The following is a 15,987-nucleotide window of genomic DNA, read 5'->3' on the forward strand; positions in this document are numbered from 1 at the left end:
TTTTACTGTGTGTCTCAGCATTGAACGTCATTTCATTAAATTATGTATTTGAGAAAGTTCGTTTTTGTCATAGATTCCATTGTGGTGGAAAAATAATATTATTATACATTTTGCCTTTTAGGGATGATAAATGTGACAGTGTTGTTATGGTTTTTGTTGGGAGTCAAGGAGTTACGTACTGATCTGGACAATCTAGCAGGGTACATGAGGATTTGAAAGGTCTTTACTTAGTAAATTGCTGTATTTTTGTAAATTTTACAAATACATGTATTGATATTTAACTTTTCTAAGTGAAGGGGTTACTCAAATTCATCATGGTTGGGGGTAGGGGGTGTTATTCGAAATTTCTCTGAGTTTCCGATGAAATTCCTCCAACCCCAGGCACTAAATAATGACGGTTTCCCTAAGTTGTTTTCTGCACTTAAATTTGCATAAACTGCCATGAATCCTGGTGGTATCACTGTCAGGGGAAATGGGTATCCATCCGTGTTCCTAAAATCACGAGGAATGGAGTGTTTTTTATTCCCTATCACGGGTCCGTGAAATCGAAAAAAGGGGTACTTTTCAAAAACCTGGCCCTTAAAGAAAGGTTTGAAATATCCCAGGAATAATCAGACACTCAGACTTCACCAAAAGTTTCATTGCGTTCCTATATGCTTTGATCTGGTTTAAAACTGTGATTCGAATATACTGAATTTTATATGAGTTTGATACCCTTATTCGAAAGTTAACAGTTTCTTTCAGACTCTGATGTGTTAATGTATGTGAAAACAATATCATAATTCAGCATTGACCTGACTCTAATATTACGTCTCCCTCTCCTGGATTTTGCAAGTAAGGGAGTAGTTTTTGGTCGTATTTTCTCCCATATTTCTCAAAATAAGATGGTCTTTTTTGTTGAAAAATCCCAGATTAGGGGTAAGCTTATCTTGAAATTTTGTGGAACGAGCATGGATGCCCGTGCTCTCTGAGAGTGTCACCACCGGGCCATGAATTACCAAACATACATGTATATATCGTATTATCAAATAGCTCACACCATTCCTGGAGGAGGTAACAATATAACGCTGAAGCTATGCGAGGCAGTACCGTCCCGGCATTTTTCGTCATATTTTTCAGTAATTGATGACAACAAGAAGTCGCGTAAGGATGGGAATATACAGACAAAGAGCAGAAAGCGAACCAACCAACCAAACAAACTACAGAATTCATCAAAAATCGTCAATAAGCAGAAGACATGACACGTTTTGATGTTAATACAGTAGACATAGTGACACATAAAAAAGTACACGATTTATTTGGATATAATACCACATTTTACAATATTCTGGTAGTTGATCATACTGTGTCCCGACACAACATATCAGTGAATGACATTTATGCCATCGTACATTGTATGTAAGTGACTAAGTCATTTTTGAAGCCATATTTTTCAAAAAAGTACAAATCGAAGGGGAAGAGTCAGCAGCATTTTTAAAGAATAAATTTGGAGGGGCACACTTTAAAAATAGGTCGGCGAGAGAAATATTTTACTTAGGGAGTGTCGAGAATTTACTTCCAGGGGGCATAACAGTGGACATAACAAAACAAGTATTCATGTTTAATAATTATCTTTTCTTCAGAAATTTACAACATGACTAGTTTATATAGCCTTCCAAAAAGTGTGTCACTTGCAGTCCCTGCAAAACATGCTTTTTATGGACACTTAATTGTAACTCTGAAATGTTTTGTTATATCCTTGTTCCTGCAAAGTGTGATAAACTTGTCAGACTGTATGTGTCATAGCGTGTAAGCATGCATGCATTATATATTGGGGGAACATGGAAAAAAACAGGAAATATGAGGGGAACCATAAATTTTTCCATAATTTACTAGGAGGACCAGAGAAAAAATCATCAGGAAACTAGAAAATTCTCCGACCTCCCCCTGGAACTATATTCTGAACAGTCCCTTAGAGGACGGACCGGCTCGGAACGCCCTCCCTTCATAACGACTGAAAGCTCCCTTGGTCTGTTAAACTTCGAGAGCGCTAGCGCGAACGCAATGATCTTTTGACCCGCAGGTGATAACGACATCGACAGGCGTGTCTACTACACTCGATCATAAACTTTTGATGTAACAGATTGTACTGAATATCACGTTGTTCTTGTAAGTGATCAGAGTGTTTTATTGTAGTTCTTAATTTGTAGTCTAGTCCTTCGTCTCCCGGCTTCGTCTTCGCCAGAGTATTTTTGCCATCGGAGATTTTTTACCTTCGCCGCGCGCCCATTACTCCGGAGTATAGCTATATGGGCGAAGGCACAGTCACCTGTGGTCGACGTCTATTCCACTCTGCGTCTATATGCGCCCCATAGACGACGTGTGTACATATGTGTACATTCTACTTCTCAGGCACATGTAAACACGTCTATGGGGCGCATATATAGATGCAAAGCGGGATAAACCACAGGTGACTGTGGCGAAGGCCAAACAATCTCTGAAGGCAAAAATACTCAGGCGAGGGACTTAGACGTAGTATTAAAATTTGCCGAGTGCAGCCACCTGTGCAGTATAATTCTACTATTGTGACAGACGTGCAACGTACAATATGATGTTGATCTAGCCATGGATGTAAAAAATAGAGTCCTTTTTACGTCCATGGCATGGCGCAGCTAATGTAGATCATGGAGGTAGAAGGAGTCTCTCCTTCTACCTCCTTGAGTACAGTAGCTCGAGGTTTTGCCTGGGTATTTGGGTCGGACGGCAAAACCAGACCCAAATACCCAGCCAAAACCTCGAGCTACTACTGTAGCTAATGTAGATCCTGACCTGAGCGTTGACCAATGCGTCCATATATGCACATAATGCAGGCAGCACAAGGTCACTTTCATGCATACTATGTGTCTGGCACAGCTATATTGTACTGGTCTATGTGTCACAATAGACTGTGCTCATTGACCATGGAGCATGAGACCACTGTGTGTTACTAGTAAATCCCGAATAGCTGCGAATGTGTAGTATTAATCGTCGATCTCAAAATATCCTTCAGTTTTCCAAGAGTTTTTTTTGAAGAAGACCAGAATCAACTTTGTTACATATTACCGGTAGACTATGTTTGATTATGTGAAGAAGTGATTGGTTTTTGGTGGACGTTTATGCTTATTTGCATAGTTATTTGTTCAGAAATAAGATATTCACAGAATGAAGGCCCTTAGATCTCAGGAATCTTGTTTTTTACATACCTTGAGCAAAGAAATCTGAGATTTTAGGTCACACAGCAGTTTCCATGGCAATGACATTGCTCATTGGCATAGTTAATGAACTTTCATAACTTGGGATATGTATCTTGATTGACTGCCCAAAGTTGATGAAACTATCAATGGAATATGATACAATGATATAACAGCAATCAAGTCATGAATTCACCATTTTCCCATCAGTTGATTAGCAATTGCACATTTAATTACGTACCTTTCCCACTTAGGATATAAAACTAAAAGAGATTCCTGCACCACATCCAGCTGTTGTACAGCTCTCATTTGATCTTTAGTGACAAAGACTTGTGACAGTCAATAAATTTGATTTGCATTTTATTTGTGATTGTCAACAAGATGTGATGCAGTCACCATCATGATCAGACAAGGTGTCACTTCATATTGCATCGGCGTTGATGTTGGAGGAACCAATACTGACGCAGCAGTGGTCCAAGGTGATGTTGTTGTTGGTTTTCCAAGACATGTACAACAGAAGACATTACCAGTGGTGTTATTGGTGCTATTCACAGTGCCTTACAAGATGCTAAAGTAAAAGGTAGCTTATTATATTGAAATTTTAAAATTAATCTCTTTACTTGGATTTATAATGACTTATAAATGTGACACACCTACTCAACATAAATGCATGGGCTTCAGTCAAAGGGTAGTTTTGGTATAAATGATGCTTGGTATATTCCCTGAAATATTCTCATTAATATTAGAACATGATATGACAACTAGGCATTGTATTTATTCATAAAATATTATTATAAATTAAAAAATGAGACACTTTGATAAATGCCAACCTGAACTATATTTAGCCTCCTTAATATCTCTGTATATTATTTCAAACAAAATCATCCATATTTGTAAATTGCCCTTTCTAATCTCCTCTCATTACTACCAATTTGCAAAGATGGAGGATTATTATCCTGTCTTGTGTTTTGTTCATAAAGTTCATCTTAAAGTCCATAGCATTCAGGAATGGATCTCAATCATTACTTTCAAAGTGTACATATTTCAACTCTATTAAAGTTCCTTACTTATATACATAATTGGATTTTAAACGCTATTTGTGTTAGTGTCTGATAAAATTATGCAATGGCCAAAGTATGGTAATAATAGTAACAATAATAGTACATTATAATAATAATAATGATGATACTTGTAAATAAAAAGGATTTGCATCGAATTTTATAGTTATCGTCATACACTTCAAAGGAAACTGACATTTCAAGTGAAAATCCTGAAAAATGGAAATAAAATTAAAATCATGCACTCTTGCATAATTTTGTTCAAGTCTTTAAAATGCTGTATAATTATATCAGTAAGCAAATATTCAAAGTTCAATTCTCTGAGATTATAATAAGAGAGTGACAAAGATATTCCTTTATGTCTGCCGATGGCAGGTAAAGTTTCGGTTGGGTAGGTGAAACTTTACGGTTATGCCTGTCTGGACCAATGGACTGGTTGAAATTATTTTTGAAATTTAGTTGGCTGAGATATGAGGAGAGGATCACCACACATATATTACAAGAGACATAATTATTTTACCATTATTCTGTTCTGACAGATTACAGGTAACTGATTGTAATACAAACACTAATAGTAATTAATATGTAGTCTAACTGCACTTGTTTATCTATACTTTGTCGCTGTCAGTAAGAAATCTCAGCAGGGTGGCGTTAAATGGTACTGTCTTCAGGAAGTCCATGCCAAGTTGATTTCTTATATTTATGTTTGGCAAGGAGACTTCTCATATCTAAACCAAGCACCCCGTGGTTTATTAGCTCTTTATCAGTAAAATAAAGGTGCCGCTTCTATACTTTAAGGTTTTCCAGTACTTGTTGCTATTGTAGTTTCTGTTTGTATTACAATCAGTTATCTATGCACTGGCTTTGCCGCGGTTGTAACTTTTCAAAAGTACTGTGTCTGGTTGGATGATTTGTCATATTTTCCATTAATTCCGATACTGTCAATAATTATTGACTATCCGTCATTGCCTGTGCTCATTATTATGCACTCTTTGTACAGAAGCTGCTTTTAAAATCCTTGCCACCTTATTTTCACAATGAACAGTAAGTGTCAAGATATTGGACAATGATGCCTGCAGACCTTACAATAGTGGTTACACTGAGACATGTATCAATGATGTCAGAGTTTCATAGAATAACTCTTTTAGAATATTGTTGGGTATTAGACACCGATTGAGTATTTCAGAAACCTTTGTCAGTCACTGCATTATGAAGTTTCAAAGTAAACAATGAATGCCCGTTCTAATTTCTGCGTTCGTTTGATGGAAAGCGAAAATCCTCTTGTCGTAGCAGCTTTATCCTTTGATATAATTCAACACAGCAACTTTTGGCGCAAGATTTTCTCAGACTGTTTTTAAACTTTCTATACTTGTGTTCCAAGTGAAGAGTATGGCTAGCTTTTTTTAAATTTTCTTGTTGAGTAAGTTTTGTGTTTTTTTCCCTATGGTTTTATTAGCACATTCTCGAATAAATAAAATATAAATAAAATTATATTATCTGTACTGATGATACAGAAATTACTACATAAGAGATTTAGAGAAAACTTTCAGCATTTAAAATTTTGAAAAACTCTTCAGCTCATTATCTAAATGTCTTCACCCAATGTCAGGTTATGAAGGTCAAGTGTCACAAGTCAACATTGGTACCACACATTTCATCAATGCTGTGATCCAAAGGAAAACCTGGCTAAAGTATCTGTAATAAGACTTTGTGGTCCTGCCTCTACTGCTGTACCACCATTTTGTGATTTTCCAGAAGATTTGACTGAGGTAATGACTCACAAAATTCATGGATGAGAATGTATTTACATTATCTTCCAACAGAGCCTTAAATATTTGTTCTAAACTTTTTATCGTGTATGTGGCAATTAACAGACAGGAAATAGATTGTTCATTTTGTACAGGTATTGCATGAAAGCAATTGGGAAATATGGTGCCATTAATTTAAAAAAGCATTATTTGACTCAAGGTGCAATGCATTGGTACTATTCAAAAAAAATAAATTGCAACTTAAGACTTGAAACATATAGAAGTGTATACAGTATATATTATATTTAGATGTCATCCATACATGAGTTTGTGGATCCTGTGTTCTCCTATTTGGCATATTTGAAATAAGTCTTCCAATCGGGGCATTCAGTTTAAGGCTGAGTAAACTTTCATACTTTTGTTTATTTGTTTATTTGTTTATTTATTTATTTATATACATATTTATTTATTTATTAAAGGGACATTAGCTGTAACTTTTGACAAATTTTCACTACTCTCTTTCAATGTATCAACTTCAGAATTTTACTATAATCCGATCATCATGACCAATGCCCAGTGTCCTGCTTGCCAACACAGCCTGTATATGTGAAATGACCATTGTTATTGTTGATAAATGTACTCTAGTCAGGACCTGAATACAAAATTTAAACAATAACAATGCAGATTATACTCATATAGGGTATATTTATGAGCTAAATATTAGGAATTTCTCCATGGTTCAGGGATTCAAACCAGAAACTGCAGATGATACACAGAACAAACAAAATAAAAAAATGTCCAAAGTTACAGCTAATGGATCTTTAAGAAAACAACTTCCTTTAAAAGGCATTATGAACAAAAAATAAACACAAAATGAACCATGACTGACAATTAGAGACATCAAGTACAACTTGGCAATTGTCATGGTCCGATAAACATCAAGAGTAAACATTAAATATTACTCTTCTGATGTCTGCATAGCTTGTCAGTGCAAGGTGTTACTTAGGCAAAGGCCAAATAAATCTCGGTGAAAGGCTATCAACTATGTAATGATTAACTTTTTTCATGACAGACAATTTGTGGTTCTTATCATTTCCTCAATGGTGGATATGAGTATGATGGTAAAGAGATAACAGCATTTGATGGAGATGAATTGAGACAATGTGTCAATCAAATCAAAGATGATGGCATCACACAGCTGGTTGTTTGTGGCATCTTTTCTCCAGTCAACCCAAATCAAGAATTACAGGTACAGTTTTCAATATCAACATGTCAGTAACATGGTAACATTCAAAATGTATGACTTTGAGAATACTCAGAAAAATATATACATCAGTCATAAATCACAAGAAATTAAAAAGATATTATCAGTTAATGATTCATTGGAAAGCTTCAATTGATTATATCAGATTTATCTAACAGGAAATACGTTTACTTGAAAAAAATTTCAATGGAGAACAAAAACTCAAGAAAGTGTTAACAAGCGCATCACACATCCTCTAATGTAGGAACCAGGGCTTGGGTAGGGTGCCTTTCAATGACCTACCAAAATCTACTCAACATAAGTTTTCTACTCTGATAATACAATATTTTATGTTCTCTTCCCTGACAGGCAGCAGAGATCCTTCAGAAAGAATATCCAGAGCTGAGTTTCACCTTGTCCCATAAATTGGGTCAATTAGGCATATTGGAGAGAGAGAATGCAGCCATTTTGAATGAAAGCTTAAAACCACTTTGTCTGCAGACTGTAACAGCATTTAAGGCAGCTTTAAGAAATCTTGAATTAAACTGCCCATTTTTCTTGACTCAGAATGATGGTACAATCATCAGGTAGGAACACATTTTATCTTTTTCTGAAAAACTATAACATGTTTGTGATGTTACTCCTTTTGGTCAATATTTGTGAAACCATTCACATAATGAATTAGGAATTATTAGTTTTTATAATAAAACTATCCATTGCAAACATTATTACTTCCATAGTATATCTAAATGTATCATGAGTTTTCATGTGGTCTAGCTAATTTCTGCAAGGATTGAAAAATGATACGAATGCCATGATAGATGTCTATAGGTATTAAAAATGCACAGTGGGGATATTGGGTGAGATGCATAGCGTCAGGGATAAATACTGACACTTACAATCTCCACTTTAACTCATAATATTATATAGGGCTCAGCCCTTGGTGTCGCGCCAGGGGTTAAGATTGGCAATGTTATTTGTATTGATTCATGATAAACTGTAATTGTTACTTCATAAACGTTTATATGAAAACTATGCCCAGTTTCCCTCTGATGAAAGCAGTTCACGTACTTACACGACGTCAAACCCTGCAGCAGGCAGGTATAGATTTTCTGTAGCGTGTAAAAATTTTGGACAAAAATTGGCAATTTTTACAATGATAACAGCCTATGGCGTTAAACAAGGGACGTATTATGCAATAATTATCATTGCAATGGTAACCGCACTACCCACCTTCCACTTGAAAGCTGAAAACTATAGCGTTCCGTCTAAAAACTTGCAATTTTTGAATCTAATTATTGACACAGGGGGCGCTCTTCTATAATTCAATCCCAGCATTCTTTGCGTATGCCCCGTTCATATGCACGACAGTTTTCTCCGTTTATCTATATCAACGATACTTTGTATCAGCGACAAGGTGTATAATAACATTTACTGGCTAATAAAAGAGGTATATTTTATAAAAGGCATGTTATATCATAGTAATTTGTTTCGTATTTGTTTATTTACGAGTACTCAAAAAAAAAAACATGGCGGCGCCCATCATGAGAAAGAAGGGTACACTTCCGGTTACTCGCATAGTATATTATGAATAAGCGCATGCGTAGTCAGTAAGCCGCTGGCGCGACTATCAAAACTCCAGAGTATACTTTTATTACTCTGATTAAACTCCACTGTTTAAGAAGTAGATCTACACAGTATGTTCATGTCAACTAGCTATTACCCACAGGGATAACCTGTATATGCATATAGTTTTAATACTGATGATATGAGTTTTAACTCTTCAGTGCTGATCAAGTTGTGGAGCTTCCTGTCCGTACATTCTCGTCTGGTCCAACCAATAGTATGAGAGGAGCTGCATTTTTATCGGGAGTTAGGGATGCCATTGTTATTGATATTGGTGGAACCAGTTCAGAATTTGGATTTCTCAAGGGTGGTTTCCCTAGGCAAGCTTCAGCTCATGTTAAGGTATGTCACAGACAGTCAAACTCCAAGGGGGGTACTTGTTCAGAGAAGTGGTAGGGGTGTGCGGCCACAGGTATAAAACCCAGGGCCCATTTTAGACCTAAAATCTCGTTATTTTAGGACCCCATTGTAGACCTTTATGACCATTGATCCAGGTCAAAAGTCATAGCCTCAAATTTTTTAAACGGAAAAAGCAAGTATTTGCCTTGGCAAACCTAGCCTACCACTGTACCATGTTTAGAGCTATGTTGTTGCTGGCCAAGCCATGATTCAAAAAAACAACAGGAAATACAAAAAAATTTTGGTTAAAAAAATGTCTTTCATCCTCACCAAATTTTGGTCCAGCTTCTGCAAATTATCAGTTATCTGCAGTTACAGTCTGACTTATGTTTTTTTTTGAAATTCCAATTCACAACAAACCTCGCTGTTTGTCTGTAAAGCAATTCTACTTCATGTGGCCGTCTGTCATGATCAATACCAGGAGCGGTAGAGCCACTTTGTTTGGGTATTTTTTATTGGGCAAAAATCTGCCATATAAAGAGTTCTAACCAATCAGTGACAATGTTTCAGTTGGACAAAATCTGCCATATATAGAGTTCTGACTAATCAGTGACAATGTTTAAAACAAAGTTGATATTTACTTTGGCTTAAGCCAGGGTCTCTTTAATGGTTCCCCTGCCACAGAAAAAGATATCGATGCATGCTTATTGAGTGCAGAACCCTGCTAGCGAGACGGCAACAGACGGTTGAAATTTGTTCTTGTGTGGCACTCAAAAATCAACAGAGGAATTGGTAACCCCATTTTAGACCAAGTTGCTGAAATACCCACCCCATTGGGCGGCATGTATACATATTGGCAAGTAATGGAAGTGAACCCCAGGGGGTCAAACTCAGTCTGTTTTTAGGAATGGACCATTACATCTTTTGAACGGGTGGTCAGAATCATGGTCGACTGGCACAATGTGGTGTATGTAATCTTGAGCATGTTGAGTGTAATCGGCTACAGTGATGTCTGTAGCAATTGGAATGCAAGGCGCCACCAGTGGCAGAAATGGGAACAGTGAGAATCGTACGCATGGAGCAAAATAGACGAATAGTAATACTTTTGACTGTAGACATCAACACCTGAACAGTAAGCGTTAAATTTAATGTGCTGATCTTTCTCCCTTACCACCACCCTTACCACCACTGGCAGTGCTGTGCATTCCAATCGCTACAGACACCACCGTACCTGATACTATACTCAGGATTTACACCACATTGCGCCAGCCGACCGTGGTCAGAAAGATGACATGCAATGTTTTTCACATTCCAAACTTTGACAATTTTTCCAGCATGGCATTCAATTCTTTTAGTGTTCAGTTATGTGAATATTTTATTGCAAGGCTTATAGCCTGGCCACAAATTTTTCCTTTGATTTTTAGCTTTGCTGTCAACGACGCAAAGCTTATCTAATAGATAGAAATGTGGCAGCGTTCATTGTCCCTCGTCCGGTGTCTGAATGGAAAGTGGGATTCCTTTAATATTTGAAGTACAAGTCACCAGGGATGACATTAATCAGACTTGTTCAAATTTTAATGAAATATGAAAATTTGTATTTTTTAGGCTAATTTTTGCAATTTTTGGGCAAAATCTTCTTCTTAATGGCTGGTCAGACAGCTTTAATATCTGGAGTACAAGTCTCTAGGGATGACCTTATTTAGATTTGTTCAAATTGTAATAAAATTTGCAAGTTTGTATTTTTAAAGCAATTTTTGTCATTTTTGGTCAAATAATATTGAAAAATTTACTTCAATACTGCAGGTCAGACAGCTTCGATATTTTGGCCATCCTGAAATGAGCTACCAAAGATTTTCACCTTCAGAAGTTCTTCATCAACACGTGTCACAAATATTTATTGTCTACATAACATAGCAAAGCTGTATTGCCATTAGGTCACTTTTTATCATCCTTCCCCAAAATACTTACTCCTCAGTACCTTTAAAATTATCTGAGCACTGGGATAGGTATATGTAGCAGTTGAGGTTCTTGTTTGACAGCTGCTGGTTCTGTACAGAGGATACATTTCCCATTTGTAATTATATCAAGTCTTCATTGACACAGACTATAAGGCCAAGAAAAATAAAGTTTGTTTCTCATCCTCTGGTGCATCAATTCAGACTCGCCGCATCAATCTTTTTTCCTGCTCATGAGGAAATAAAATGAAGAAAAATGCAAAAATATGTGACGATAGCACATAACACAGAGCTGTATAAAACAGAACTGCAAACAAAATAACTGACACTAACATTCCATTCAGAACTGTAAACATGTGTCACTGTTATGTTAAGCTGTCAAAACTGTGCATTGCTGAACTACCGTAAAAGTCAAACCGCAGAATTGTTGCTACAGTGTATACAAAAGTACTAAAGCAACACTGCTGTGCATTTATCTCTGCGTGCATTCCTATGCTGTTTTCATGTTTCTTGCACATTCTTGTTGGTTGAAAAATAAAAAAAATTGAGAAGAAAAGACCTGTGTCACCGCATCATTTTTGCAATGTGTCTAGGATGAGAAACAAACTTTTTATTTTTCTTGGCCATTGGTGTATTTTCCTGTATAATTTATCTCAAACACTCCAATAAGAAAAGATTTGCCAATAAAAACATCTGCATATTCTATTTATTCATTGAAATTTAGATAGGAGGTGTTCGGACAAACTTTCAGATGCCAGATATTTTGAGCATCGGCCTTGGAGGAGGGTCACATGTAACAAATGTCAAGGGTGTGGGAACAGAACAAAAGGTGAGTAAGAGAGTGATCTAACACTGGCTTTTTATGATGATGAAACTGGCAAAATTTGTTTTTGACGATAGTTCAAATAAATTTTCCCAAACTCTAAGAAATGGCTCATCATATTGCTTTGAAATTTGATCAAAATAATGATGACATGGTGTTATGATTAATTTTTCTATTTCCTGAGCAATTGTGTACATATCAAATCATAGTGGTGTTAGATTTTGGCTAGTATTTTAATGGACAAGCAATTACACTGGATATGGCAGGATTTTAAGTCACACATATGCAAACTATCAACTTTGATGTGATAAGATCAGAGTAACTATTAATGCTGATCAAATAGGGGCACAGTATCACTGCAGGGTTTAGCGTCGACATAAACAGTACTTCGCTAAACAAACTCAGGAAAACTGCTGATACAGCACTTTGTCTAAGTTTCTTGTCAACAGGACTTTATCTCAAGACCTAACAAGATGATAGCATGACTACCTTTTGAACACATTTTTACGTACTGAGTTTTTGTGAAAGTTTCAAGAAAATTACAATATTAAAGTAACATTACTATGCTTATTTATATACATGTAAACTAATTACATATTAATGTTTGAACTCATATTTTGAAGTTTAATTTTTGGTCTGATACAGGTAAATCAAATTTCTTGACCTTAACATTTTACAGATTGAACAAACTTACTCATATGGCACAGTTCAGCTTCTCAACATTCAGTAATTGTACTATGAGAACCGAGCTTGCTGCAACGGTACCACAATTTCAGTGAACAAATACACTTGCCTTTAACCCGGCTTTGAAAGCGGTTAGACAACTACTTAAGTTTTTGCAATTTTGACTTCAGCGGTAAGCATAGAGCTGGAGTTTAATAAGCAGCCACATATGCACACAGTCTATTACATGACAGCATACCATGCATGGAAACTCAGTAAAAACAGTGAATACTTGATATTGATGCATACAATTTGCCTACCAGAATAATATAAATTTTTATATGCATGCTTTTAAGTGAACATTTGTTTGTTTACCAGTATACTGTCCCTGCAGGAGCTGTGATTGTAAGTGTTCATATTAATTTTTGCTTTTTTCATCAGGTTGTCATTGGGCCAATAAGCTGTGGTTACAAACTCACATCACAGAGCATGGTTTTTGGAGAAGCCACCGGTAAGAAAGTCTTGACAGCCACAGATATTGCTGTAGCAGCTGGGTTGGTAGGTCTTGGTGACCCCACAGAGTTCATCACCTTGACAAAAAAGTAGTGAGTCAAGCAGTGGATACAATACATAGTATGGTTGAAACAGCAATAGACCAAATCAAAGTGAGTATTTACACATAATGAGAATCAATCAAGACTTATTTTTGATAAATACTAGTTTTCGTGTACAGTAAATTACCAAAAACTACTAAATTTATGACTTAGGACGTTGTGTCGAAGAATTTCGGTTTTCTAGCATTATTGGAACATAAATAAGTTACTTCTCTAAATCAGAAATAATGGTAAAATTTATATTTTATCTATTTTTTTCTGACTAAGTGAACTTGTATCATTCATTCTTTGTACTGATGAAATGTTGTTGTATTATCAGTAGCCTTTCTGATGAATAAAAAAGAAACAAATATAGCCATTGATCGACTAAAATGCATATTCTAGGTTTCCTTGAACAGTTCTGTCAGCTGTAAACCAATCTACATTCAGTGATGATATGTTTTTGATAAAGTCATCAAGAATTCCAGATTAGCATCCCAACAGCTGTGTTGTGAACTGTGATGGACCAATGCCACTCTGTGAAAATTTTGTCTCAAACCGACACATTAAATTTTATTAGAAACATCACCAACTTCATAGTTCATCATAATATTATAAACTTGCCTATAAAACATGTGCATATCAATATTCTGATGTAATCGTGTCATTAGGAAATGATGCATCTTTTTGTAAAAGTTATGAGATGATTTGTTTTCTGATAAGATATGATAGCCTGAAAATAAAGTGGTATATTCTGAAAAATCAACCATGATTTCTTTTCTGAGTAGGATAGCCTGGAAAATCAACCATGATTTCTTTTCTGATGTAACTCTTTCTGATAAGTCAAGCAGTGGATGATGATTACATCATTCTGATGTAATCGTGTCATCAGGAAATGATGCACCTTTTTGTAAAAGTTATGAGATGATTTGTTTGCTGATAAGATAAGGCCAAAAAAAAGAAATGTTTCTGGTCAGGCCTTTCTTTAACCCTTTCACCACCATGGTTTGTCCCAAATCCATTGTTTTCTATGGTAAAGTTGGACCTGTGTACAGGGAACTGGGGGTGAAAGGGTTAAAAAATGGTGCACGACACGTATTTTTTTTAGCTCATATTTGGTATGTATATAAACACCAAAAAGAGCTTTTATGGTGAGTCGGTGGTGTTTGTTTGTCTGTGTGTATGTATGAATGTATATGCGGATGTATGTTTATTTATTTTTTTCCCTCAAATGAGGGAGGAGGGTCAATTTTATAGTTTTATCAATATAGTCACATATATACTGTTCGTGCAGTCACTGATCATGTGCCCAAAGAATTTTCTCTTTCTCTTTAGCCATTTTGGTTTGGTGTCATAGCAACTAGTGTCCCAGTGACCCTTAAACTTGATTTATACTAGCTGAAGCAGTACGTAGTTTGCCGGGGCTGCCGGCCACAAAACAGGAAAAAAAATGAGTGACACGCTGTTGTTCAAGTGATGCGCGCGCTGACCAGAAACATTTCTTTTTTGGCCTAAGATAGCCTGAAAATAAAGTGGTATATTCTGAAAAATCAACCATGATTTCTTTTCTGAGTAGGATATCCTGGAAAATCAACCGTGATTTCTTTTCTGAGTAGGATATCCTGGAAAATCAACCATGATTTCTTTTCTGAGTAGGAATCCTGGAAAATCAACCGTGATTTCTTTTCTGAGTAGGATATCCTGGAAAATCAATTGTGATTTCTTTTCTGAGTAGAATATCCTGGAAAATCAACCGTAATTTCTTTTCTGAGAAGAATATCCTGGAAAATCAACCATGATTCCTTTTCTGAGTAGATATGCCGAAAAATCAACCATGACTTGTTTTCTGAGTAGGATATCCTGGAAAAACAACCATAATTCATTTTCTAAGTAGGATAGCCTTTTATCTTCTTATGACTCTACAGATTGTACAGGTTTTTATGGTCTATGTGTACCTAGATACTCTGCTAGACATAGACCTCTATTACACATCCCTTATTGTAGAGTTGATGTTACAAAAAATGGCCTGATTGGACGTACGTCACGACTTTTAATGATCTGATTGATAAGGTTTGCGATGTTGATGTTTTTGAAGAATCTCATTCAACTTTTAAAAGACATGTTAATTTGTTTTTGTCATTGTCTGATTTTTAGGGTACTTTTTTGTTTGTTTGAATTTTAGTGCATTTTATCCTTTTTATTTTATTTTCTTGTCTGTAAGTGGCTACCTGATGGCGCTGTTGATGAGCAAATAAAAAAAAAAAAAAAAAAATCAACCATGAACCATAGTCTCGTTTCTAAGTTGTTATGCTGTAAAATCAACAGTGATTTCTTATCTGAGGAGGATGTGCTAGAAAATCAACCATGATTACTTTTCTTAGTAGGGGTACCTGCAAAATCAACGATTATTTCTTTGTGAGTAGGTAGGAAAGCCTGAACCATGATTTCTTTTCTGATTAGGATAGCCTGGAAAATCAACCTGTGATTCTTGTTGGTGGTGGCAGTATCCTGATACAAGAAGGAAAGCAGCTGAAGGGTGCATCCACAGTGATAAAACCACCTCACTTTGATGTAAGTAACCATCGAACAACAGTCCGGGACCATGATCTAACTGAATTAAACCTTTGAACACCAAAGTCCACTTTTATCACCTTCAGAAAATATGCTCACGTCAATTTGTTTTTTGAAAAGCCAGAGAGAAAGTGATCACAGATGTCAAAGTGAAAGCTA

The 15,987-nt window shown here is 36.0% G+C and overlaps 1 protein-coding gene across 1 annotated transcript; it reads left to right on the forward strand.

Moving 5' to 3' along the window:
- The first annotated feature begins 3,609 nt into the window (after nt 1-3,609).
- On the forward strand, nt 3,610-15,828 carry LOC139150558 (putative D-/L-hydantoinase subunit A). The gene is made up of 8 exons (XM_070722994.1): nt 3,610-3,782; nt 5,886-6,036; nt 7,088-7,264; nt 7,628-7,845; nt 9,046-9,226; nt 11,903-12,007; nt 13,106-13,329; nt 15,718-15,828. Exons 1-7 carry the CDS (start codon nt 3,610-3,612, stop codon nt 13,268-13,270), a joined length of 1,170 nt encoding a protein of 389 aa, XP_070579095.1. The 3' UTR covers nt 13,271-13,329; nt 15,718-15,828.
- The last annotated feature ends 159 nt before the right edge of the window (nt 15,829-15,987 follow it).

The sequence above is a fragment of the Ptychodera flava genome, chromosome 14 (genome assembly GCF_041260155.1).
Source record: "Ptychodera flava strain L36383 chromosome 14, AS_Pfla_20210202, whole genome shotgun sequence".
In the NCBI taxonomy this organism is placed as follows: domain Eukaryota; kingdom Metazoa; phylum Hemichordata; class Enteropneusta; family Ptychoderidae; genus Ptychodera; species Ptychodera flava.

Coding starts and splice junctions, on each gene's coding strand:
- LOC139150558 (XM_070722994.1), top strand. CDS start 3,610: ATGATCAGACAAGGTGTCACTTCATATTGCATCGGCGTTGATGTTGGA. Junction 6,037..7,087: donor TTCCAGAAGATTTGACTGAG/GTAATGACTCAC, acceptor TTTTCATGACAG/ACAATTTGTGGTTCTTATCA. Junction 12,008..13,105: donor GTGTGGGAACAGAACAAAAG/GTGAGTAAGAGA, acceptor TTTTTTCATCAG/GTTGTCATTGGGCCAATAAG.